We start from the raw sequence: 26,852 nt of genomic DNA, 5'->3' as shown, positions 1-26,852 counted from the left end.
TAAAAGTTTCTTCTTGACAACTGTATTTTCTCCTTTAACTCTTCCTTTACCTTCATTTTCTTTCTATCTGTGTTTTATAATTGAATAGCAAAGTTTTGTGAATCCTTTTGTGCCTAGTCCTAAAGATGTTAAACCAAGTGGGAACGTTAATTCAGTCTCTTTTTGAGAAAAAAGAACTATAGTTATCATAGAATCAATAATATTTAGAATCATATTTTTGAGCTGATTTTGCAGGGGAATGTGATGGAAAGGCCTATGTTTTCTTTTGTCCTTGTCTCAGCTTTCCTGTTTTTCTGACAGTCTGTTTACGGCTCATCCGTCTTTTGACACATGATTCAGCCCTCCATGTGTTATTAGCCGTGAACCTTATAAACACCACTGGAAGAACAACCATTTAATTAACCATGACCAACAGTAACCATCAGTATTTAAATTATATCAGACTTCTAAGAGCAAGATGTGATCTAAATTGAATCAGATTTAGTTTGCTCTTTTAAAATAACTTTTATGGTTACTTTTTTGTGATTTCAGCTCATAAGGCATCAAAGAAACCCATTATTCTAGCAATATTCTATCCCTCTTGACATGATTTTCCTGATATTAGTATCCTAGCAGACTGCAGGCGACTGAGTTGGTTGCTCTGACGTTGCTTCTGAGGCACAGTTGGGTGGATTAATCTGGACCGTTGGTCAGCGGTTCATGATGTATTCCACTTGGTCAATGTGCAGCATCAAAATACAATTTAAGTAAATCAAGTATGGCTTTTCCAGTGAAAAGCTGAATGTAGGTTATGCCACTTATATTGATGAGCTAGTTTTCAGGTTTGTTTTCAGATACGTTTTGGGTATATTTAATTTTTTTTAATTAAAATTTTAAAACTGAAGATATAGAATTTGGGTTTTGTTGAAATCTTACGATTTGTATGTATTTGGAGGGTGTACACTCTACATTTTCCATCAAATAGTTATTTGAGAAGTGAACCTTGAAGGGTTAATTTTGTATTAGTTTTAAAATCACTGCATTGTTTATTATAATTTTGTGAGGTAATATTTATACTTTCTTTACAATACTATGTAATAAAGTAGCATACAGTAAGTATTTGACTTATCACCTGTGTTGGAGTGTATGACTATAACTCACTAATTGAAAAGAAATCTGGTCAGGAACATTATTTGTATATTAACAATGTAATGATGACATGACTTACAGATTTAGTGAAAAACTGTATTAGGCTATGTATATTTAATCAAGTATGCTATATTTTTCTTAGTATGAAAATCTCTTTATGGGTGGACTATAAATCAAGAGCTAAGTTATAGTCTTGAAATACAACAGCCATGTGTTGCCATGGTACTGTAACTCAAGATAAATGTTAAAGATAATAGTGGATATGCATAATAAGGTGTAGCAAAACTGTACTAAGAACCTAATGGATTATTGAATCCCCCATGATTTTTACCACTTTTTCAACACATTTTAAAATAGCACAGCTTGGTTATAGTATAATTTTTTTCTTCTGATATCCACTAGTTCTTATTTTAGGACTGTGATGAATGCTGCATACATGGAGACAGATAATGAATTTCTAATAGTGTAATTTTTGTCCATGTCAGCTAATCATATGCTCAGATTTCCTTTTTTTTTATATTTTTTTTTTATTTTAGGTGCAGTTAGTTAAGGATATTGTACCAATCTCTCGCACACAATATCCCACTGATGATATTTCTCATTTGTGTAATTGTGTATGATGACATTTTCATGTCATTAAAGAATAAATTCTGTCTTGTCCTGTGTATTGTAGCAAAACCTGGTTTTGATCAGCAAGTTCCATTTTTCCAATCTTTTATGTAAGATAAATCTTTTATGTATGTTTTTTTGTATTTCTGTTTTTGGCATTTGATCTATGCTAATATCTGCTTATCATTTAAAGAGGGTAAAACGCTCTCTAATTAGGTGGTTGGTAAAATTTTGGTACTTTGGCTTTCTGTGTTGTTGTTAGCCATGCATAAAATGCTTTCCTATTGATCAGTGTAGAATAGCCAGGATTTAAACAGCTGACATCTGCTTACTTTAAAAAAAGAAAAAGAAAACAGAATAACAAACCATTTCAGCCTAATCTACCTCAAATGTGTGCATGTAAATGGGGGTCCATCTATTGACCTGCATTCTTTTCAGTTGTGGATTGGTCCACACGGTTTATGAAACCAGGAGGGCTGATTTGAAATGCAGATGTCGAGACAGTGAACTACACCCTCCCCTTTTTCCTTTGCTGTATCTGTCAGGGTGAAAAATGGCTTGCACAAGGGTCAGTCACCCATACTCACTTAATTACTTTCCTTGGACCTACAGAACTGTCACAAGCTGTGGTGGATGCAGGAGCTGTTCCTCTTTTAGTGCTCTGTATTCAGGAGCCAGAAATTGCTTTAAAAAGGATTGCTGCTTCAACTCTCGGTGATATTTCAAAGCATTCTCCAGAGTTAGCACAGACAGTAGTGGATGCAGGAGCTATTGCTCACTTAGCTCAGATGATCCTGAACCCCGATGCTAAGCTGAAGGTACATTTAAGTTGGTTTGGTTTTTTTTTTAATCTCCATTATACCAGTCATTACTTGATATTGAATCAAAGACACTGATGCGTGTATTTATTTCGGAAGCTCTTGTTTTGGGTGTTAAAAAAATGTAACTACATAGTTAGTGACAAAGAGTTCTGAACATATTCGCAACTACTGGATAAAATTGCTGCTCTGTGAGGAACAGCTAAACTAATCTTTAAAATGAATAGTATGTTTTAGAATTAGATAGTATGTGAAGAATGCAACAAACTTTTTTAATAGATAAAATTTGCACAATTCAGTAAAAAATAGGTCTTGCATTATAAACCAGTTAATATTAAATGTGTTATTGTATTTTAGAATATACTGTCTGATGTGAATAGCTGTTGGTGAAGGTTTAATCACAGGAGTTTATATTGACAAAAAATTGTTTCTTAATGTAATTTTTCCATCTTACTCAGGCAACATAAAAATGCCACTTCAAACAAATAGATAAACATTCTTTAATATAAAGTCTGACAGAATAAACTTGTGCAATTAAAGATACAGCCTCTAGAATATACTAAATTTTAAAATTACAGTTTTACATGGTATATATATATTTCTTTTTAATACATAGCAAGCTTGAATGGGATAAAACAAAGGAGAAACTTATTCAGGAATCAGCGAATGTTCTGTGCCATTATATTCGTGCATGAATTGACTCAGTGAATTGTAAAATAGCTGTAATTGTTTTCCCTATCCTGCTTTGTTTTTCTTGATGCAATAGATTTTTGTGTGCAGGAGGAGTGTGTGTTGTGGGATGTTTGTATACTATTGATTTTATAACAATTTTTATTTACTAGCGTCAGGTGCTGTCAGCTCTGAGCCAAATAGCAAAGCATTCAGTGGATCTTGCAGAGTTGGTGGTTGAAGCAGAAATTTTCCCAGTTGTGCTCACATGCCTGAAGGACTCAGATGAATATGTCAAGAAAAATGGTGCAACTTTAATTAGAGAGATAGCAAAGCATACGCCTGAGGTAAAACCTTGAAAATGCAAATACAAGGTCATATCATTAGGTTTTACACTTTAAATAAAATACAGGATTATTCTGTCATTTGCTTTTTGAAAGAGAGGGCAAATAGCTGTTTGGCATGTTCATTGGAAAAATATGGAAATGCTTGCTGATATTATGAGATGTGTATCGAATATGAATTGGGCTAGGAAACTGGGAATCATATGATGTATACCTAGCTACTTCATTCCATAAGATGGAGTGGAGAGATGGCGTTTTAGGCTGACAGTATTGTCAGTCCTAGATATTCAAAATATAATGAGAAAAGCCTCACAGAAGTCGTGATACCAGCTAATAAATGACAAGATCATCCTATAACAAATAATGGTGTGTGTCTCTTCAAAGGATCTTTTGGAGTGCTAGGATCACATTTTAATTATTTTTTCAATGACAGTGAAGGTAAAAAATTCTCTTATTTGTTATTAAACTGATGATAGTTTCTTTTGTTAGCTTGAGTTTGTAATTTGAGTCTCAGCATTTGCAGTTGTTTTGCCAATAATTGATTCAGGAAGGTGGGGATGTTTGGCAAAGTCAATACAAAATAAATAGGAAAACCAAATAATTATAACTATGTTAATCTGTCAGACTACAGAGATAATTAAAAGGCTCTAAAAATGACTCTGGAATGAAATACAAGCAATGTAGTTGTGGAACGCGCTAATGCTGAGTGCAGCCATTTCAAAATTACGATATTAGCTTAACAACTGGGAAGTGTTTAAACGTGAATATTGTGCTGTTTCTTTAGCATGCTAGTCTTTAAGCGGCTGATGATTAAAGGTTGAAGTCTTGTCACATTTCCTCCTTTCTCTCTGCACCTCATGAGCAATGCGACTTCACTTTCTCAAAAAAGTGAAGAAATTGTCACTATCAAGGTGATATCACTATCAAACTCACAAGACTGTAGGTAAAGTCAGAAGTACTGCTAGCACGGAATCCTTCATGTAGGGGAAACTGGCCATTCCAGCAGCTCTCCAAAGGAGCTGTAGAAAGTATCTTGGTGATCCCAGTAGGAAGTCACAATCCACATTTGACTTCAGAGTGACAGTGATCTCTGTCCATCTCTGAGCAACTCTATTCAAGCAACACGTTGCAGGAGAGACAGATTGGGAAGTGATATTTCTAGAGGAGCTGACTGTGTCAGTCAAGTGAGTGTTGTGGCTTTTGGATCTTGGGTCTCTATCTGCATCTCTATCTTGGGCCTGAAGGTCACAGCACCAGGGATTGTCTGTGCAGGAGCTCTGTGTGTCTGATCACACGTGGCTGTGCCCAGATGTAGGACATGGTTGCGCTGTGTGCAGTTCACAGTTGTGTAAACAGTTTTTCCTAAGTAATAACTTCAAATTTGTTTAATGAATAAAACAATCCCCTTTTAAAGGCTGTAAGACAAAGGTGGATTTCATGTTTATAGAAATCAACTAGATTGGAAATCCACATACCTTGTTTTTGTTAATTTAATTTTGACTTTGAAGAACATGTTCCTTTTGTTTTGGGATCTTTGGGGAAAATGGGACATACCTAACAAGACAGAAGAAAATAATCATAATATGAAATTATTTTGTCTTTGGCTTCATGGTCAATGGAGGGATCTACAAAGGCTTTTATGCTTTAGTGGTTGTCTAGAATGCAGGCAGGCAGAGGAGTGGGCCTTTCCCTCTGTCCCTGCACAGAACATAGGATGTTGGCTTGAGAATGGGTAGGTGCTAATATCTGGCTCAGTAGGTGTGACTTCAAGGGCATTCATGTCATTTGCACATTTCTTTGGTGTATACTAATGGAGTTGAGAATATGACATTCTGTGCTACACAGCATCAAGAATTTAGAGTTCTGATTTCCTTGCAGTAATGTCAATAAAAAGCAGAGTAGCAAAACAGCTTCGTTCCTGAGAACTTCATGCTGCACTTAGTGCCCAATAGTCTGTATGATACATCACTCTTATTCCAGATTTATTTCGTGAATCTGGAGTAATACATTTAAAGTCTTGTCTAATGTAGTGCTTTATGCCTGTTGCTACTTCACAGTATCTAATCTCTTCTCTTTATCTTTTCAGCTTTCACAGCTTATAGTAAATGCAGGTGGAGTTGCCGCTGTGATTGATTGTATTGGCAGCTGCAGAGGGACTGTCAGACTGCCTGGCATCATGACACTTGGTTATGTAGCAGCTCATTCGGAGAACCTGTCAATGGCAGTGATTGTCTCCAAGGTTAGCTATCACTTTATTGTCTTCCTATAATTCTTCAGTGGTATTCTGAGAGAGCGATACAAATTAACATGGGCAGAGACTGTATTTTGTGTCAGAATTATATACTTGCTCTTGGCAAATGCACTTTCTCCTAATATTGCTGCTTGCTGTGTCTGAAATTGTATTGTAATGTGATCAAAGTGCATCTTTATGAAATTGAACCTTTTATAAAATGTCCTGGATTAATTTGCAAGCATCCATTTTTATTACAGTATGTGATTTTTTCAGTGTTGCAGTTGTATGGGTGCAGAAAATAAGTCAGTGGATTTCTGTGATCTGTTTCCACTTAAAATGAACATTTGTGGCTACATCAAAACCCTTTTTGAAACAAGAATGTTTAATAGCTTATTCTTCATTGTGCTAGCGTGACTCTGCTAGTACAACTAGAGTAGTCTTGCAGCAGAAATGTTCAGACTTGAAGAGACCTTAGTTTCTAAAGTAGTAAGGCTTGATTCAGTTATGCAAGTGACATTTCCAATGAGATAAGCTATACGTTTTCAGGTTTAAATACATTCTGCTGGGCAATGATACAGAAGGGAGAGAATCTACAATATTTGCAATAGGTGAGATTCATCCTGATATATTCTGATTTGAATAATGCTAACTAAAGACAGGAGGAAGGAAATAATTTCACTGACCATGGCTGGCCCATTTTCACACTATGTCAGTCAAGTAAAATATACATATGTATGGAAACAACAAAAATGGAGGAACGGAAATGTCTTCTAGTAGGAATGTAAGTTGAAAAATGGAAGTTGCTACAACATAGCATTAGTAAGTGTGCAGGGATGGTAGGAGCGATAAAAAATGCTCTTCTGCCTTTGAAAACTAAATAAATAGATACTTTTTCTTTGCCCTCTGTGGAGGCTTTTCTTCTCTGGATGTGTCTGTCTCTCCGCTTTCAGGGATGCCTAGAGCAAATATGCTCCTGCCATTGAGTGCTTGACATTGAGTGGGATGAATCCATGATTAAGTTAGTAAGGAAGCAGCTAAGTGATAAATTTTTGAAGAGTAGTAATTGTTACTGCAATAACTGAATGGGAGTGCAGTGTAGGGGTCTGTGCAAACTCTCATGGAGTTAAATATTTTAATGAATGATCTACAGAAGAAACTCAGATAAATCCAAACCCCAATTTATAAATGATTTGCTTTAGGAGAAGCTAAGCATGTGGAGAGTTACATCCTGTTGAGGACAGGACTTGGTAAGCAGGCACCATTTGAAAGAAATGTCCTGTGGCATAACCACATGCAGTTACACATCTATGAAGTTAAGATGTGAAGTGATAGCTTCATTCAGCGGTACTGTGTCTTGGAAAGGATGAATTCTGAAAAATTATTTTTGGGGTCATACTGGGCAAGTGCTTCATTGTTGTCTTCTGCTGCAGTGCGGTGGCCAAAATTAAAAAAGAGACACAGTTAAGCCCTTTGCGGAAATAAGAGTGGAAAATGATGCATTACTGGAAAAGAGGAGTTTATCTGTAGTACTAGTGTATATAGTTCTGTTTTCTGTATTTGAAAAGGATCTTGAAAAAAACCTGAAGAGTGTGCAGCAAAGACTAAAGAATGAATCATGGGGTAGAGAAAAAGGGTTTCTGGTTAGAGGTTTAGTAGAATTGCCTTACCCAAAGTAGAATGAAATGATTCCTACTGAAATATCCTGACATAAAATACCAGCTACTAAGTAATCCATTGGAGAAAGGACCCTGAACAAGAAGAACTTCAATGAGAGCTGGATGTGGGCTAAGTATTCTCCATCTCTTCATGTTTTCAAATCAAGAGCTGAAACTATTCTGGAAGTGATTGGATGAGTGAGACATGAACTGCTGGACTCAAGCAGAGGTTGTCAAATTGAAAATTAGTGCTGTGGATAAAAAAAAAAAAGAAAAGACTTGGTGATTGAGCCCTTCTGGTCTTAAACTTCTTTCATAGATTCATAAACACTCAAGTTATTTTATTTTTAGTCTGATGCAACTGAAGCCTTTACTGTTAGTACAGCCTGAATTATGTCATGCATTCCTTTTATCCCTTAAATTTATATGTAAGCTCATGTAAGCTCAAACTGCCTTCTTGACTTAAAACATCAAATTTCTCTAGTTCTTTAACTAGCTTTATTAATATTTGTTCAAAATTCTTGCTAGCCATGATGATGTAAAAATATGACATCACTAGCTTGTGTTCTCTTATAGCTTATTTTAGGAGAAGAGTGCAAGTAGAGAAACTTTTCTAACAATCTTTATGAGTTTCAAGTTGTCATTCCCCGGTATAGGTTTGTAAAGTTTGTGCTTTTGATTACTGCTACAGGGAATACCACCACTGTGTGCCTGCTTGATAGAAGAGCATGAAGATCATATTAAGGCAGCAGCTGCTTGGGCCTTGGGACAGATTGGAAGGCACACTCCTGAGCATGCACATGCTGTTGCAGTAACAAATGTGCTACCCACACTGCTTGCTATGTATATGGACACAAGAAGTTCAGAAGATCTTCAAATGAAAGCAAGTATATTTGTAGTATCTGCAGTATATTTATTTTAATCAACGTGTGTAAGTGCTTCAAAACTACTAAATGGTCTGTGCTGTTACTGATGTTCATTGAGTCACAGATTTCCTGGTGTAGGGTGTCCACAGGCTGAGTGTTATTTTCTTAGGACTATCTAGTCTTAGTGGGTGTGCACATGGTGCCTACCAAGTCATATGGTACTGCCACAGCAGTCTAGTCCCTCTTTTTCTTCCCAGTTTAGATCAGAGTTGCATACTGTGATCACAGCATAAATGTTGTGATTTCTCATGAGTGACTTATTTCTAATTATCTACTTTTTTTTTTTTTAAGTATAAGGTCTTGCACAAAGTATTATAATACTTGTAGATTTTCTTACGCTTTTATCATCACGATAAAACTGTAACAAATACTCAAAGCTGTGCTGTTGAAAACATGTGACAGTTTGTGTTTGGGACCTTCCTTGTGTGGGAGCTAGTAGAGTTGCCATTGGGCAAAGTGTGTTTTTGAGAGGCAGTAAATGAACTGAGTGAAGAGTATAATATGGCAGGATATGGTCTCCTGCGTTGTACTGTGTTCTTGTAGATTCTGCTGAAGTATAACATTCCAGAGCTATAAAATAAATTTTGTATAGTCATTTTCAGTGGTCACCAAAATATCAAGGCCAAATTAGCTGTACATATAATCCTACCCAAGAAGGTTGTTACTGCTTGTAGCAGCCAACATTGGGTCTGTTTTCAGAAACTAATCACTAAGCTACAACTGTTTCACTCTCTCTTTCCCTCCCTGCCTGGACGTTTGTGCGCTTTGCTATTCCAGACTCTCCCAGTTAGCCACTTCTAAAATACCATCTTTCAAAATGTGTTTTGATTTAGCTTTCTTATTATATTACATTACTTCAATTTACTGAAATGGTCTACTCCTGCTTCCATTGTAGTCAAAGGAAAATTGCCATTACTTTGACCATATATAACATAATACAAATGTGATGCACTGTAGGTTTTGAGGTTAATATATCTAAGTAGAAAATTGATTCTTCATTAAGTGACCTGATAGATGTCATATTTTTTATTCAGAAAATGCTCTGAGAATTCCGATCCATTTTCTTTTCTTGGTCAGACTTCAGTGATATATGACATGAGTTCTTGTTTTCATTGATGACTTACTATAGAAATTTTATTTTGTATTTCAATAGACTAAGAGAGCCTTAAAGAACATCCTTCAGAAATGTACACATCTTCCAGCACTTGAATTGTTGCTGCATGATGCTCCTCCCAATATTATGAAATATATTGTTGGGCAGTTTAGCAAGGTAAGAAAAGGCTCTGCTTGATGAGTGATATGGTAATTGTTTTCCATATAGCAAGGAAGCTATCTTTCCGAAGGTGGAGTCTCTCTGAAGAAAGTCTCAGCATCCCCTGCAGAAGGGGACGATACTAAGCTGGATGGAAGTGTCGATCTGCTGGAGGGTTGGGAGGCTCTGCAAAGGGATCTGAACAGGCTGGACCGCTGGGCAGAGTCCAATGGCATGAGGTTTAACAAGGCCAAATGCCGGGTCCTGTACTTGGGACACAACAACCCTATGCAGTGCTACAGACTAGGAGAAGTCTGTCTAGAAAGCTGCCTGGAGGAGAGGGACCTGGGGGTGTTGGTTGACAACCGACTGAATATGAGCCAGCAGTGTGCCCAGGTGGCCAAGAAGGCCAATGGCATCTTGGCTTGTATCAGAAACGGCGTGACCAGCAGGTCCAGGGAGGTTATTCTCCCTCTGTACTCGGCACTGGTGAGACCGCTCCTCGAATACTGTGTTCAGTTCTGGGCCCCTCACCATAAGAAGGATGTTGAGGCTCTGGAGAGAGTCCAGAGAAGAGCAACAAAGCTGGTGAAAGGGCTGGAGAACAGGCCTTATGAGGAACGGCTGAGAGAGCTGGGGTTGTTTAGCCTGGAGAAGAGGAGGCTGAGGGGAGACCTCATTGCTCTCTACAACTACCTGAAAGGATGTTGTAGAGAGGAGGGTGCTGGCCTCTTCTCCCAAGTGACAGGGGACAGGACGAGAGGGAATGGCCTCAAGCTCCGCCAGGGGAGGTTTAGGCTAGACGTTAGGAAAAAATTCTTTACAGAAAGGGTCATTGGGCACTGGCACAGGCTGCCCAGGGAGGTGGTTGAGTCACCTTCCCTGGAGGTGTTTAAGGCACGGGTGGATGAGGTGCTGAGGGGCATGGTTTAGTGTTTGATGGGAACGGTTGGACTCGATGATCCGGTGGGTCTCTTCCAACCTGGTTATTCTGTGATTCTGTGATTCTGTGAAGTAGTTTGGAGCATTCCATTCTCTTGTCTGATAAAGCTTGATACTGTTATGTACGCAACCTGCCATCCTAAGACTAGGAGAACATTTGCTTATAAACAAGGTGGTTTTTTTCCCTTGTCTTGTGAGATTATTGTGGAATAAGTGGAAAATTAACTCACATGCAAGTATTTTCATCGAGCCAATGTATCACATAAATTCCAGTCACATCTGTCTTAGATGAAGTACAAGCAATCTGTACAGGAGTGACTTAAAGTCAGGTATTTTACAATAATCTAGAGTATAAAGGCTTCATGACTTGTGTCTTCATTAATTTTCACTCTCCATTGAGTAAGTGTAAAAACCCCAAATATTTTCTCATTCCTTTCAAAATTTGAAACTGTTTGTTGTTAATTACACTGTTGATTTGAGCACAATGTATAAAAAGTGATACAATTTAATAATATTTCAGATTATTTAAGTAATTGCTAATTAATCAGGAGATTTCCAGTGTCTGCAATTTTCACCAGCTCTTGGGAATCCTGCTCAACTATAGACTATCCTCTGTGCAATACTTTGCAGTGCGATCTGTTAGCAGAGGGTACCTGTTTGTCTTGGTGAGATGTTCCTTCTGGAAATGGCCAAGAAGAACATTCTTGATATTCAGTTCTGATTATCTCAGATGTGGGAGCACTACTGTTGTAATTGCAGGTTCCTCGTACGCTGCCACATTTAGATTTGTCCTGTGTTCTTGCTAAGTCAGTACAAAGATTAAAGATTTGCACAGAATCCAGTGTCATTTGGTTCTGTGTGCTGACTAGAGCTATTAATGAGCTGAGTGCTTAGGAACTGGTTACCCAGGGTGTAGTTTTGAATTTTGTTTGCCGTTGAAGTGGTTTTGTACCTTTCATGCCAGGTGATGTTTTCTTTTGTTTTTCTTCTCCTCCTACTTTGTATTAAACAGTATATACTTGCCTGACACTTGGTTTTCTGAAGTGTACATTTAAAAATAAGTTCTCTGCAGTAAAAGCATTTTTCTCTCCTGTACCCCAGGCTGGGAATTTCCTATTGTTAGAGATGTGGTGTATTACTTCTGTGGGCTTATTTGTTGCACATTAAAAGCCTTATTTCTGAGCTGTGCTTCAGAGTGAGATGCTATCCATTCTTGGTGCTGGGCTGTGTCATATTAGCATTGTCCTTTTCAGAGTTTGTATGATTCTGTGCTGTCTCAGTTTGGACTGGGGGAAGGGACTGTGTCTCAGAGGTGCTGTCTGTCTTTAGGGCCTCTTCCATGAGAGTTTTCTTCTGCCTTATCCAGTAAGGGAGTCACAGTGTGGAGGAGGAAGGCAAGGCAAGGGCCACATCCTGTCGTCTTGCTACTTCCTCCTTGGCAGTTCTTGTTGTGGAAGTTAAATGGAAAAAGCCATGTCGATTACCCCAACAAAACGATGACAGTTGTTCCTACCACTTCTGTGAAGCACATAGTAGGGAGAAGTGTCTCTATGCTTCTCTATTTTTTTCTTTACCTGTCTGTTGATTTTGTACAGCTTACAGGGAGCAGAAAAATGAAGGCGATTTCCCTGTATGCATATCAGAAATCTTGTCCTTATTTTCCTTCATCCTTTTAGACAATCCCTTCCTTCTTGTTCCTGTGCTCTTGTTTTACACTGAGGTAACAGACAAATTCATGGCTTGATTTGTCTGACCAATGTGAAGGCTTACAAAATGCTTTTGCCCTTGTAGGACGTAACTCGCAGAGTTGGTTTTTAAAACCGTCAGATACAGCTGACGTCTTGCATTAGCTTTTCTTCGTCCCCACCACCCTTTTTTTTTTTTAATATTATTGCAGCCCTGTGGGCCTATGGACTACACGCTGTCATTCTCCCTCGCCTGGCCCAGCCCCCACCTCCCTCCCTCCCATCCTCTGGACAGAGCTGCATATTAGCATCACTCAGGGAGCACAGAATGTATTGTCTGATCATTTCTGCTTCTCATCCCCTTTGGCTGCACAAACTTCACATATTTGCTTTATGTGTGTGTGTGTGTGTGTTTGTAAAAGCCTTCCATGGCTACACAGTGTGTTGTAGGATTTTAATATCTAGGAATCTAATAGTAGCATGTAATGCTTCAAGGCTGCATTGTTCACTTGCCACAATTCTCAGTATTGTTTTCCAGCATGAATCTATACTAGATCATTATAATGATATAAAATTCTGCTCTACAATTAAACTGTGGGAATTGACATAAAAGACCTGAATAACTTGGCTTAAGTGGAACAGATGCTGTTGTTATTCCATGTTAGTGTTCTGTTTTTATTATCTATTTAATCTCCACAATCTTATTGTCTCTGTAGGAATAATTCAAGAAATATTATTTACTTAAATAGAAATGTTCAAATCATTATTTTTATATATGTTATATATTAATGTACACATTAAATTAAAGGGCTGGTTTATGATATTCTTTCCTGTACAACTGAGTGTTAAAATACAATAGTCATTACAAATGTTATACCTCTGATGTTCCATTTTATCTGTCCTCTGAATTAAAAACAGATAAGCAGTATTTGAGCCTAGTAGCATACAGATTCCTTTGAAAGAAAATATTCTTTTTTTTAAATGTACTTTTCTGTGTGTAGGTGTTACCACATGACAGCAAAGCACGCCGTCTCTTTGTAACAACTGGGGGACTTAAAAAGATTCAAGAAATAAATGCAGAACCTGGATCACTTCTTCAGGAATATATCAGCGCTATTAAGAGCTGCTATCCAGAGGAAGTAGTAAGGTAGGGAAAATAAAATCTAGAAAATTCAAACTTATACCTTTGTTAGATGTTTTTCACAGGAAAAACACAAAGCAAGCATTTAAAATATTAATGTACCTTCTACATGAATTTTGTTTTTAATAAAACAGTATAACATTTGACTAACTGTCCCAGAGGTATCACAACTGCTAGACACATACTTCTGAGCACCTTCTCTTTTCTGATTATTTTTTTGAATCAGATTTCTTTGTCTGTAAACAAAGCCCAAATAATCAGGCTCTTGCAGGAAACTGTGAAGAAAAGTCAGTCCTGCACTATGCAGATAGGCAAGGCTTCAGCACAACCGTCTTGTATTAATTCATGTCTGTGCAAAGTTTAGTTTATCTTGGTAACTTACTTGTGGATTATTCAAGCTCCAAAATACAGGTATTGGTGAATCTTTGGTTGCATCTTTGACTTCCCTAAGAGTCTATCTGAACTAGTGTATTCAGAGGCTCCTTTGAAACTTCCTCTGATGTACAGAGGGTCCAGAGTCTCTCCTGCACAGTTGCTTTGCCCACAGCTGCCCTTCCTCCCCCAGCCTCATCATGAGGCTTAAGTGTTATATAAAAGGACCATACACCAGCTGTCTGCACCAAGTTGAACTTTGCCCTTAATGAATACAGAAACACTATTAAATAGCTTACAGTCAAAATGTCACCATCCTAAATTGTAATAATGAGAGAAATGCCCTCCTAGATTCTAGATATCCATTTACCAGTCCTTCACTCCATCAACACATCAAACGGATGTGTGCACTCCCTCTACAGGCTCTGAAAATCTGCACTATCAATTTTAATTATAGCAACAGAGTTCTTCAGCTAATAGTAGCTACAAACTAAGTCACACAAAATGAAGCCCTGTTTGTCACCAGAAGGAAAAGCCGGTGGCTGTCAAATGGGTAAAAGCAAAATCATAAAGAAACTTTATTCTTCAGCTAACACTTCAGAGGGAAAGAGGGCATTTGATTAGGCTTTTCTGGATATAATTAATTTTTCTTTGTTGCAGCTATTTTTTTTTTCGTGTAAATGAAACAAGGTTACTCATGTAGGCTGGGATGTAATGAAGAAAAGGGCCCCTTCGAGCATCTCCAGCTTGCCTCTTTGTGCTGCTGCCTAGTGCTGGTTGTGCTGCCCGAGGCACAGCTGCTGTAATAGACTCCAGCTCTGGGTTTGTCCTGGAGACCTGTTATTTTAGGCTGTTTATAGACTGAATATAATAATGCATTGAAAACTTAGGTTTACAATCAGAGAAATAATATGAGTTTTAGAAAGAATAACATTATGCAAAAATCATTCAGAAAATAAAAATCAACAAGGTAAATGCATCTCCCTTCAGTGTGAAAACATTGGCGATTTCTACTTGAATATATTTGAGGCATGTATTACATGGAAGTGCGTTCCTCTCTATATACATTTAAATCTTCCTGGGCATAGAGATGAAAATTTACATGTCTGCAAAACCAGAAATGTACAGAGATGTACGTTTTTAGAATAATACAGGAATACATTTCAGATACTTTTAACCTGGAAAACAAGAACTAAATGCAGCTTTGGTGATGCTTGCATATTGGAAGCATGTAGTTGGTCCATTGTGGAAAACCAACTGAATGACAGCAGGACAATAATGGCACCATAGAGTCCTACTCTAATGAAAACCGATTGGATAATCTCGGTCCTTGAGTTGGCATTAGAGACAGAAGGTCATTGTGATAAATTTTTTTTTGTTCCAGAATCAATGTCTCTTGCATTGATGTAGACGTCACATTAGCTTTGGGGTGTGTGCTTGACTAACAGCAGTAGACTATTGTCGCCTGGCAGCGTATGGTTCTGTGTAAACCCATGCTTTTTTATTAAAGGCTATAATTTCAGAAGAAGTTAACATCTACATTTCTCAGTAAAGACAATGCTTATGGCTGCTGAACCTATCTAAAAACTAGCCACTTACCTAAATGCCCTAAAACAAGCTAAATGTATTTTTGAAAACCTGACTTCCAAGTATAAATGATAACTGAAGTCAAAAAGCAGGCTTTTAAAACATCGTAGGGGAATAACAGTAGAATTCCTTGTCCAGAGTTTAATGCTAGGATCAGTAGAAATATGAATAGTGTTTTATTACTTAGCACAGAATATGCCTTGTAGTCTAATGCAAAAACAAAATGTTTCTCTTTCAGGTATTATTCCCCTGGATATCCTGAGACACTTCTGGAAAGGGTGGAAAATTACCATCCAGTTTTGTAAACTTCTAAAGCTGTGTTTCACATGTGTGCCTTTATGACTGTAATACAAATACAGCTGTTGAAATTCTTGATTCTGAAGTCTCCTTCTACTGTTTGAACTACTGAAAGAGTTCAGCAATTCCAACAAGCTATATTTTGTTCTTTCTAAACTTACTGGTTGCTAAGCTTTTGTTCCTTTTTGTTTGTCTCTAACATTGCCAGCAGATATTGCTGCCTATATGGATGGAATTTCATGTAGGGGTGATGATTTATCACAGAAGTTTTTTTAGAATCAGTCATTTCCTTTTCCTTCCACAAGAAAGGTTTGTTATTATCTCATTCAAATTTTAGCCTCTCAGTACTGTAACCATTTTCCCCTTTTGCCTTTGCGTATTGTTTAGAGTTTCCCAAGCTTGATGAGGGGGAAAAGCTGGCCCCTGTGCTTTTTCTAATTATGGAATCCATTCTGCACTGAGGTATCTTCTCCTGCTACCTTTCAGAAAGTAAAGTGATGTGATTTTACATCTCCAAACATGTTAGTAGCTGCTAAATAAAGAAATAATTAGTTTTGTTGATGATGGAAGGGCTGAATTCTGTGTGATATGTTGTGGTGGTTCTGGCATTGCAGGTAATACATCTTCTGTAAAAGCCTTCTTAATTAAAGCAGATTTACTGTGGATGAAAGGAGCAGTAGTCCGTTCGGTGTATGCATTGCTGTTCCTCTTGGAAAGGACAGAGTGAACTTAGAACTTCCACGGGCACAAAGGGAAGGACACTAGGAGGTTCAGCTCTGTTTGTATCAGCAACAAATTTGTGTGGCTCAGAAGAGAGACTTGCCTGGCTGCAGAAACACTGTTAGCAAAGTTCTGAGCACGTTCAGAGGAAACCTGAGGATATGTGAGTCCAACTCATCTGAGTGATGGGACTAAGGCTGCTCAATACTTATTCTTGAGGAGCCGAAATCACTGCCGAGTTGAGTTGAAACACAGTTGGAATGTAGTCTTGAAGTTGCAGATCATATTGCCGTGGAGGTTGTGTGAGATATGAGTGCTTGCTTGTTTGTAGAACATCCTGGAAATGTTTTTGTTTTCTTATGTAGAGTGAGAAGACTTCCATGTTCTGCTTACTTTTCTGGTATGCTGTAGCAGCAGGGAGCAGCATACAACCCTTTTGTATTCCCAAATATGTAAATGTCACTCACCAATTTTTGTTCTTTAAACCATTTTTCTTTTCCTCATATGCAGCAGTTGGGTGGGTTTTTTTGGTGTTTTTTTTTTTTCTCCCCCAAGAGTAACAAACTATTTCTGAAATGGGATGTTGAAATACTGGCAGCCATAAGGAAAGACAATATTCGAAAACCCCCTCAGGAGAGAAACTTGTCTACTTTCTTAAACATATTAACTGAATGAGTTTACAAACTAGGGATAGTCTCTTCTATTACTTATAAAACAGGAGCAAAGACTTATTACAGTTGGAAATTATTTAAAGTGGCTTTTCTCTGCCAAATTCCACATGACTGTTTTCTTTTATTCTTGTCAGCATATTTTTCATCAGTTCACAGAAACACTGATGGGCTATTTTGTGTTAAGGTTTAATTGTAAAGAGAGTTGTGCTCCTGCTGTGAGGTACTTTGTGCTCTAAGACTTCACTCTTCAGGAGGAGCAGGGGATGCACAGTACCTTGCTGTATGGAACCTAACTGAGATGGAAACTGTTGGTGTTATGAATGCTGGTATAGAAACCACACTAGCTGTGTTCTTACTTTAGCCCACATCAGAGTGAAAAGTCTTGGAACTGACTAGCTGCTACCAAATGCCTTTTTGTTTTTGTTGTTTATATTCTGACATTATTAATGCTAGGACAGTAGTGGAAAAAACATTAGGTCTATTAAAAAGATTGTTGTAATACTCAATAATTTTCTCACATGCATGATGGATCAAAAATCAAAGCCTGTACAGTCTCTAAAAGAAAATGTAATGGAAGAGCGTTCCGACAGTCTTGAAAGATCTGAAATCTTAGTTTTCTGTAACAGAACCGAAATGGTGCAGAGGGCTGGATGCAGTTTCGGTGCAGACAGGAGGCAGGGTAGGCATGGAGCTGCATACCCATAGCTGCATCATGTGCTCGAGAGCACACCCACCCCACACAATGCTAATGTATATGTTTTGTGCGGAGAGAGCAAAGAGGCTTCAGTCCCCTGACAAATGTGCTCCTGCTGTGTCACACTGTGCTACACTGTAAGGATTCCACAGGGTTAAATTTCAATGCCTAAACAATTTGTTCACAGTCTTTTCACAGTCTTTTTCTGATTCCTGACAAAGGAAATGATTGCACAAGGCAAACCTTCAAAGAGACCTGATTGTGCAGAGCACAATCTAAATCAGACCTAGCATAAATACATCTTTACACCGGCTAGGCAGTTCTATCCTAGGATAGAACTACAGCAGGACTGTCCTGGATGATGACACATCCCATTAGGCTGTGGCAGTGCAAATCCCCTCCTATATACTTTGAGACCTCCTCAGCTCTCCTTTGCTGGCAGGCTGCTTCCCTGCATTGTATGTACAGCTTGTGGCTGGAGGCTTCCCTGGAGGTACACGTCTGCACAAGGCAGATTTAGCCCTTTACAGCAGAATTATTGCTAATTTGTATTTTAGGCTTACATTACTAAGGCAAGAGTTATTTTTTTCCTGTAGTGTTTCACAAGCTGTGATGTACAGTGTTTCTATTCCATCCTCTCATTTGGCTTAAGTCATCATCTAAAACTATATTAATGTTTGTAATTCCTACTCTGGCAGGCTTCAAGTGTTTATCATTTGTCTCAATTTCATAGAATAAAATGTAGATTTGCATTTTTATTCATTGTGTAAATGCTGTTTTCATGCTAGTTTGTGACTGTGATGCTAGAGAAGATGAAGAACAGGCTCATTTTGCAACTTGAGCCTGACACCACCTTTGCATGTTTGTCTCAGCTTGCCACTCAATAGTGCCTACTTCTGAGCTTAGGACATACAAGCATTCAAGTAAGAGTCCCTCTCACAGAGGTGACTTGTTAAGACAAACAAAGAAAATTAAGCCAGTGATTTGGCAGAAATAAATGTAAGCAGAGACAGCCCTTAAATAATTTTGCCAGTTACTTTGACTGCAGAATTAGGACTTTTCAACCCAAGTCTTTAAAGATCTTCTCTAGGGGCCCAAGCCATGATTTTTGTCTATATTATGACAGCTATTATTACATCTACAGATGTAAACCAGGGCCTTGAAAGAACATGTGGATGTGTAAAACTTTACCATATTTCATTCAGTGGATGGATTAACTGGCCTACAAAAGCTCCATTCTTTATCTGAATGACTGGAAACCAAGAGGATCTGAAAAGAGGAAATTCAAGGAGTTCAACTCTTGTGCCTATAAAGTTCTGCATTTCCAGAGGGATTTACCAAGGGATTGCTTTGTCTCATCTGAAGTGACCAATCTGCTGGAGATCTGCATCTTAAACAAATGAACAAAATGTTGAGGGAACTGAATGGAACTGGCGAAGGAAGAAATGAATCTCATTTTGTGAAGTAAAGCATAAAGTTGCTGTGATTAGGAAGTGGATGGAGTGTGGGTAGATCCTTGGTGTTCTTTATTTGGTCTAGAGGGTTGTGAATTAGCTTGGACAAAATAAAGTTTTAGGCATGGAGGATGCCATGGAATAGCCTTCAGTTTCTGGTGAAAATTGGAATCCTCTGATTTCTGAGCATGTAGGTGTGGGTGACTATTGTCCCTTCAGGTGAGGAATCTGTGAAAGCAAGCTTGTGTCAGTATCTGTCCTATGGGCTGTTTGATGTCTGGTATCTTGGTTTTTAAGAGTTTTAGATCTCACAAGGTGACAAGCGTAGAAGGGAGATACAGAGTAGCAGCAGATTGCAAAGCCAGTGGTTCCACTTCTTGCACTGACATAGGATTGCTTTTATGGTCTGCATAATTATTACAAATTCCTACGTATCATCATTTTCAGCTGTTAAGTATCTGATATATTCCTTTGTTAACTTGCAGAAATGCTGGGAAAATTAAATTCATATGAGAGGTCAGGACAGCAGAACTTCAGTTTTTTATAACCAGTGCCATATTCAGAAAAGAATATTGTTCGTGAACCTACAAAAACTTACCTAGGAAATCTTTGATATGCTGATTTTTAGAATTTGAGTTGAACTAAAACCAGTGGATTTTGTGAGTTTTCTCATCAGACACAATTTGAACAGATCTTAGAGAAAGAGGAAATTACAATGTCTCTCCTGACTGTACTAAAACTATTGATGTCGTTTTTGTATAATACTTAACTGTTAATATTGATGCTACTATGCTGTATTCTGCAGTCAGCTCTATAATTTAGCTAGTGAAAATACCAATTACGTTATTACTGCTGTACTGTATTTCTAGATACTACACAAAAGATTGAATTAGAAATTACACATAAGCAATGCTAAAGCATATTTTGATGATGAGAATGCCTTTTAAGCCAGGAAATGGTATTGTGCTGTCTTTCACAAGAAGTTACTCTTACTTGGGTTAAACACATTTGTGTTTCCTCCTACCCAGAGATCTGATCATGAGGGTCACTGAGTGCTCAGCCAAGTGCTGAGGACTGGGATCTACCTACTGTCTGTAACAGAAACAAGTTGTGTCCCCCATCATCAGCAAGTTCTGGAGAGGAGCAATGCAGATGTACTAATGTCATCATATTAACAGATTTCCACAGAGACTTTAAAGGCTTGCTTTTTCTTCATAAAAATATGTTTGTTCCCACTGTTTCTTACCCTCACATTAACTTAAAGAACAGATACTGAGATTAGCTGTGCTATATTTTGTTACTTTTATAATTTTACCCCTCTTTTGAGAGGGGGGTAAAGTCTGTTAATGTACTTCTTTAAAACAAAGCTCTTGATTATATTTTGTGTCAAATTCAGCAACAAAACTCTTCATAATCTTGTGACAAGATTTGTGCCCTTTGCTCTCAATGAAAGTTTTATCTTCACTAATACAGACTAGTGGTGTGTTTTATCCCTGTTGTCTTATTTATAATTAGGTCTGATGGCCTCTGTACACGTTCACCTTTCAATTTTAGGTCAGTGTTAAAGCTATTACCAGCCTAAAAGGTTGGATTACTACCAAGATTCAGCCTTTGTTGCCCCACAGTGTTGTAAATTATGTTACAACCTATTGTTAAAAATTAATAATATACAACATAGAGGTCTGATGGAATGCTGTTAATGAGAACACTGAAGCTTCATTGACTTGCAATATCATTAGAGCTCTGAGACAGGTTTATAGCCTTGTGCAAAGTGTTGGTTTAGACACAGTATTTATTTGGTCACACCCAGCCAAATGTTTCCTTACTAAATTAAAATAAATGCTGGTTAGTTCAATGAGCTACAAAGATATATAGAGTAATTTCAGGTTCTCAAGTCACAGAAAATAAGCCCCAACAATGGAAATCAGTAGAGGATCAAAAATGATGGATATACTAGAGTGAATATGAACAAAGAGGGAAGGGAGTTTACTGAGTTGGGCAAAGTTAATTTTTTATGACTCAAGCAATGTATAAAATCTGGAAAGAACAGATCCCATTTGTAGTCTGCTCTGATCTTTATGTAACTCCTCCCTGTATACCCATGCATACACACTTACAAGCATAGTCAACCAAAATGTAATCGTCATGATTTCTATCTTTGCTTTCACAAGACTCTCCTCTAAAGCATCTTTAGTGCTGCAGAAAAGCAGGTCATTGGCAGGTCCTCTGCTCACTAATGCCAGCTTTATGGTACTAATTTCCTTTAAAGGTCAGCAGCACTCACCTGATTTGGGCACTAGATCTCCATCACCTGTACTTCTTTGTGCTCTGAACAGCTTTGCTTCTTGCTGGAAACAAAGCAGAAGTGATAAAATTACATTCTTTTTTCCTTCCTGGACAGTGCTGTAAATGAGGGAATGGTAGGAAAATCTTTCTAGAGCTTTTGGGGAATGGCTTATGCTCAGTGTTGCGGAGACTGAATCCCCAGTTGTGCAGGGCATAAGATAGAAAGGGGAATTAGAAGAATCGGTAACATACTGGTGTTGTGGCTGTGAGCTGCTTTGGGAATTTAATATGTAAGGAGGCTTCAAGTTTTCTGTCTCCTTTCATGAGTAATACTGCCTTGCTGTAGCCATCTCTGAGTTTGGTCATGGGATCTGTTGTCTCTGCCTCCTGCTTTAGGTCCAGGCGGTTACATCAGTTGGTGACATATTGGCAGTGCTGCTCGTGCCAGCCTTGCATTGGATCATGATTCCTACAGGCATTTTTGTTTTATGGGAATGGAAAGGAGGATAAATCCAGCAATTCTATGAGCAGTTTAACAATATGAAACTTTCTTCCTTTCAGTCACTCCAATGCAAATCCTACATGAGTTTATCTGTGAAGACTACGTGGGCTTGGATCACACCAGAGATGAGGAAATCTGACAGTGGGAGGCTGGGCAGGGTTTGAGGAGAGCAGGCCTTTTGCCTGTGCTGCTTTTATGCCATTGCAACCTGAGAGATGGAGCTGAAATCAGTTTGTCCTCAATTGCATGGGTTAAGACCCCACCCTCCCCTGGAAAAAGCAGAATACAGCCTATGTCCATAGGGCTGAGAAGAATTAACAGATTCCTTTCCCCTCCTCTGTCCCCTGCCCGTTTGGCAGCAGTACCCCAACCCTGACCTGGCTGGTTCTGGCACGAGGAGGGCTCCCACCTCCTCAGGATAGCCCAGAGGTGTCGTTCTTCAGCCCAGGGGTGTCGTTCTTCAGCCTGGGAAGTTGAAAACTGCCATGAGTGCTGTTATCAGTGTTTACCGATGTGATCAACGTGTAGCAGATCTTACCTCATTTTGTTGTGGTAATTCCCTTCGTTAAAATGGGGAAAATGAACTCGTGGTGACAGCGTTTTAAGAAAGTGACTTTTCAGAAGCTATCGCTGTGCCTGTGACACGTGGCCCTGTCTGACAGCAAGGGTGCAAACTGGGCTTCCACTCCAGTTTGGACCCTCTCCCCATATATATGTATCCTTTTATATTGAACATGACCTATGAGAAACAAAACTGGTTAATTTTTTTTGCCATTTACTTGAATTATCTTGAGGTTATGAGTTATTGTTTTAGGCCTAGCCCTCCAAGTGTTTTTTAAAATCCTGATTTTGTGTTTATGCTAATGTAGTCTTGCAATGGGAATGTTTGTTAAAATTGCTCTTTTAAATTACAAAGAAGAATGTTTTAGCAGCTGTTTTATAGCAGTTTAACTACTCTGACCTAAATGACTGTTCTTAAGAGACTGAAAAGTAATTGAAAAGGTGAAAAAGTCTAGGACTGTCCTCTCTTTTTTTTGCATTTTGTGTTTTTCTTTTTTTAAAACACCTTGAAACTGCTTTATAAACAGTTTGAGTTCCTCTGTGCAATTCAGAAGAGAGAGGAAATAATGACAGTTTACTGGGATTTCTTCTCTGATCACCTGAAAAAAATGAGGTTTTCATTCGCTTGAACATCATCTGGAATTATTATAAAATGTGCTCTCAGCTGGATTCCTTCTGTGTGAAAATACCGAGCTACATCATTGCACACCGAAAGGAAGGACACAGTACTACAAAAGCAATCTCAAATCTGGATTTTTCCTGCTCCTCGGAGACCACACGTAATTTTCTGTAATCTTAATGAAAATTACTTGAATCTTGAAGGAGGGATATATAACTCTCCCTTCCCCTCAACCTGACTAGTCCAAAGGACCAGAGCTAGCGATTCTTTAATACACAGCTAAGTGGCCTGTGTAGTATCATAGTATGAACACCCCTGGCAATAGCTATTGAAGAAACTGAAAAAACCCACAAAACTAAAAGGTAATTTGGGAAATTCACTAGTAAGCTAATAAAACTTTAGCTGAATGTTTATTCCAATCTGCTGCAGATGAATGAAATGTGGTGCTGGAGTATTGGAATCCTGGGGTGACAGACACATGAAGAATACATAAAAGATGGATGTTAGTTCACTGGTGCTGCAGACAGGCTGTCCGGCTTGTCTGGGGAGCTGGTCCTGCAAACCCTCAGCCAGGCAAAGTGTTTGATTTGAGGGTGACTGTGCACTGAAGGAAGGTTCCCAGGCATATGGCAGTCAGATGACAGCAGCACAGCTCTCGTGATGTGCTCTGGACTGGTGGAATGGTTGGATGACAACACTGCAACTTCACACAGTGCACTGTAATTTGAAGCCAGTCTGCAGGGAAACGGTAGGCAGCAAGTACAATTTCTAAGCCTGATATAAATTCCATCCTGTTTAACTGCCTTCAGTTCCACTGCTGCAGATTAGCAAGCAGTGAAAGAAAAAAGCCACGGAGTGAGCTGATCTTGCTTCATAATGCAATTGAAAAACTTCTCATTAGAAGAGCATTTTCCATATCCCCAAAGGCACAGGAATGTGGTCTTTGCTGTCTTCTGTTCTGCATTTTGCTCTGAGTGGGCAGCAGGTCCATCAGGTCTATTTGCTTCATTCCTTTTCTCCTTCTGAACCAAACAGTGGTTCAGTCACTTTCTTCTGGTTTTCCTTTATCTTGTTTCTCTATTTTTTTTTTTTTAGTTAGTCCATTTGCTTTAACTCAAATTCATTGATGTACATATCTTCTACATAACTTGATTTGTTTGAGATGCAAAAATCTCAGCTTCAGTCCCTTCTCAATGCTTTTCCGACCTCAGGTACTCCCTCTGTTCCTTGCTTCCAGGTTGTGGTGCATTTAAATAATTTGTCATGTTTTTGTTTATTTGGCTAACTACTTTTCTTCTCTTCTTTAGTCCTTCTAAATTACCACTCTACACATTGCTTATCATAGTTCACACTCCTTTTGTTTGACTTTGTTTTTTTCCAGGGCTGGCAGAATTGTTACAGCATCTCACCAACAGCTGGTTTTTGCTGTGACAATGGGCTGATATATGGTTTGAAAGCAAATATGCTGGCATCTATATTAAATGCTTACAGAGTACTGACAAGCACAACCAGTTGGGTTTGGTTTTCTTGGTTGGTTTTTGTTTTTTCTAAATCCTTTAAGAAAAAATTAAGGTAGGGATTAAAAATAGAAAATTATTGAAATGTTCCCAGACTGAGGAGTAGGCATCCTAGAGATGAGCCAAACAGTATCAGCTGTGTGGAAAATCTCAAAGAAGACCTCTTGCAGTGAGAGAGAGGAGGAAAACACCATGGGCCTCATGATGTCCTGCGCATAGGAAATGTAGCATGTGGTGCCTGCTGGTTTGTATCCCAGTAAGGGGATCACAGAGCAAATGCAGCTCCACTTACCCAGCAAGACAGGGTGTTCTTATTTTACAGAATTTGCTTATTGTTTTATCAGACAACTTCATCATGACCACTCTAAGCGTGTATTTTAATGATTGCTTTGTTTTAAAGCTGTGTGGAGTAAGCTACTGCCTTGTCTTTCTCTCTTCTCTGTCTACCCTCCACCTTTCCATTACTTTTCCCCATTAGTGTTCGATGCGCACTATAAGGTGTGTCTGTCGGTGGGTATTACTTTCTCCAGCTTTTCCTTGTAGTAGCGTGTCTATAAATGGCAGACAGCATCCTTCCTAATTACATGTTGCCCCCAGATGCTCCGTGGGTGATGCTGATGGATTGCTGTGTGGGTGGTGTTGAAGGGGCTGGGGGAGGGGGAGTTGGGATGCAGCTCCTCTAAGTGATAGCAGAGGTCTCTCTTCAGGCCGGCCTCATCAGTCCTCCCTCAGGAACCTCCAAGATCGTGCATCTGGGCGTTGGCAAAGGGGATGTAATGCAGGAAAGGTGTCAGTACATAACCCAAAGCAGGAGGAGCTGGGAGAGACAGAGAATTTACCCTGTATCTATCACTGCAGAAACCACACAGCTTGAAGGGCTGACAGGTTACACAAGCTGCTAAATCTCTTCTTTCTTGATTTCAATTCCCCCCAGCTCTTGATTCTGTGCCTATGGTGTTAGCACTGCGAGGCAGAGCCGTATTGTGCAGGCTGCGGCTGTTGGAGGGCGTCTGTCCTGCCGGCTGCAGGAGCTCAGCTTCGTTTCATTAATGGTGTTTCTGACAGTGACCTTCTGCAGGGATTAAGATATCCCTGTCATGGTGGAGGGCAGACTGTGCTTTGGAGCTGAATCAGGCCAGTTTTGGCTACCAAAACGTGGCTGTGGAGCTGGCAGACTGAGACACTGACTTCTGCCAGTTGCCTGCTCTGAGGCTGGGGCTGTAGAAGAAGCTGGTAGAGGACAGGCAGGATGAGCATCAGCAAACTCTGCCTTTAAAAGGGACAGACTTCTTTGCAGCACAAGGATGGACACGCCTGCACCAGTAGACTGAAGAGGAAGACTAGAAAGCTGAGTGATCCTGGACCTTGAAATAATGCTCTTCAAGCCTCCAAGAAATCCAGTGAAAAGCGAAGAGGCAAAAGCAGGGATTTCCTATCAAATGTTTGTAATTTCTGCACAGACCTTTACTCCTTAAAGGCTGCTAGTGGAGAAGGAGGAAGTGAGATGGTGCACGTGTGCAAAAGCGCCTCTGCAAAGTGTGTTTCCTTCTCTCTCTAACTGTCCTGTGGTCCTTGAAGGGTTTTATATTAGCATGCGTAGCAGGTCAGCCTGCCAGCAGGCCAGCTACTAGGAAAAGACAGGGTGAGGCAGGCAGTACTGGCTTTGGACACTGAAGCAATTGGACTGCATGGGTTTTTACATCCCAGGCTTAGTGGCAGGCTAGGAATTCACCCTGTGAGTGTGTGTGTTGAAACTGCAAGGTACCTTTAAGAATGTAAGACATTAACTGCTGCATCAGACCATTGGTCCATCCAGCCCCGAGTCCACCTCCAACAGTGGCAGGAGGCAACCCTGGTCACATCCTGTGGGCTGTCTTCTCTACTTCTTAGCTCCTGAATTTGGATGTCAGAGGCTCATTGCTGCCTCATCCTTCTAGTATCTGCCTATGGACCCATTGCCCATTCACTCTATTTTATGAAGTCCCTCTAGAGCTACTTGCCTGAAAGACCTTAGTGTTAAATATAAACTGAAAATGTTGAGTAAAGCCAGTGCCACCATCAATACCCTTGCAGGGAGACCTTGCTGATGCCTGTGACTACTAAGCCTTACCTTTTTCTTCATGTCCTGCCTCCAGTTTCTATCTGTAGGACTCTTTCCTCCCATCCTGTG

General features: G+C 39.1%; 1 protein-coding gene across 1 annotated transcript in view; it reads left to right on the top strand.

Annotated features, from left to right (window-relative positions):
• Positions 1–17,082, top strand: part of SPAG6 (sperm associated antigen 6) — a 36,225-nt gene extending 19,143 nt beyond the window's left edge. The window contains exons 5-11 of the mRNA XM_069859483.1: positions 2,350–2,555; positions 3,398–3,571; positions 5,655–5,807; positions 8,148–8,339; positions 9,536–9,652; positions 13,263–13,408; positions 15,600–17,082. Coding sequence (XP_069715584.1) covers positions 2,350–2,555; positions 3,398–3,571; positions 5,655–5,807; positions 8,148–8,339; positions 9,536–9,652; positions 13,263–13,408; positions 15,600–15,666 — 1,055 coding nt within the window. The 3' untranslated portion in view covers positions 15,667–17,082. The remainder of the gene's footprint in view (positions 1–2,349; positions 2,556–3,397; positions 3,572–5,654; positions 5,808–8,147; positions 8,340–9,535; positions 9,653–13,262; positions 13,409–15,599) is intronic.
• The last annotated feature ends 9,770 nt before the right edge of the window (positions 17,083–26,852 follow it).

Source organism: Phaenicophaeus curvirostris, chromosome 6, assembly GCF_032191515.1.
Source record: "Phaenicophaeus curvirostris isolate KB17595 chromosome 6, BPBGC_Pcur_1.0, whole genome shotgun sequence".
In the NCBI taxonomy this organism is placed as follows: domain Eukaryota; kingdom Metazoa; phylum Chordata; class Aves; order Cuculiformes; family Cuculidae; genus Phaenicophaeus; species Phaenicophaeus curvirostris.
Note: the sequence above shows the minus strand (reverse complement) of the source record. Positions and strands in the feature narration are given on the sequence as shown.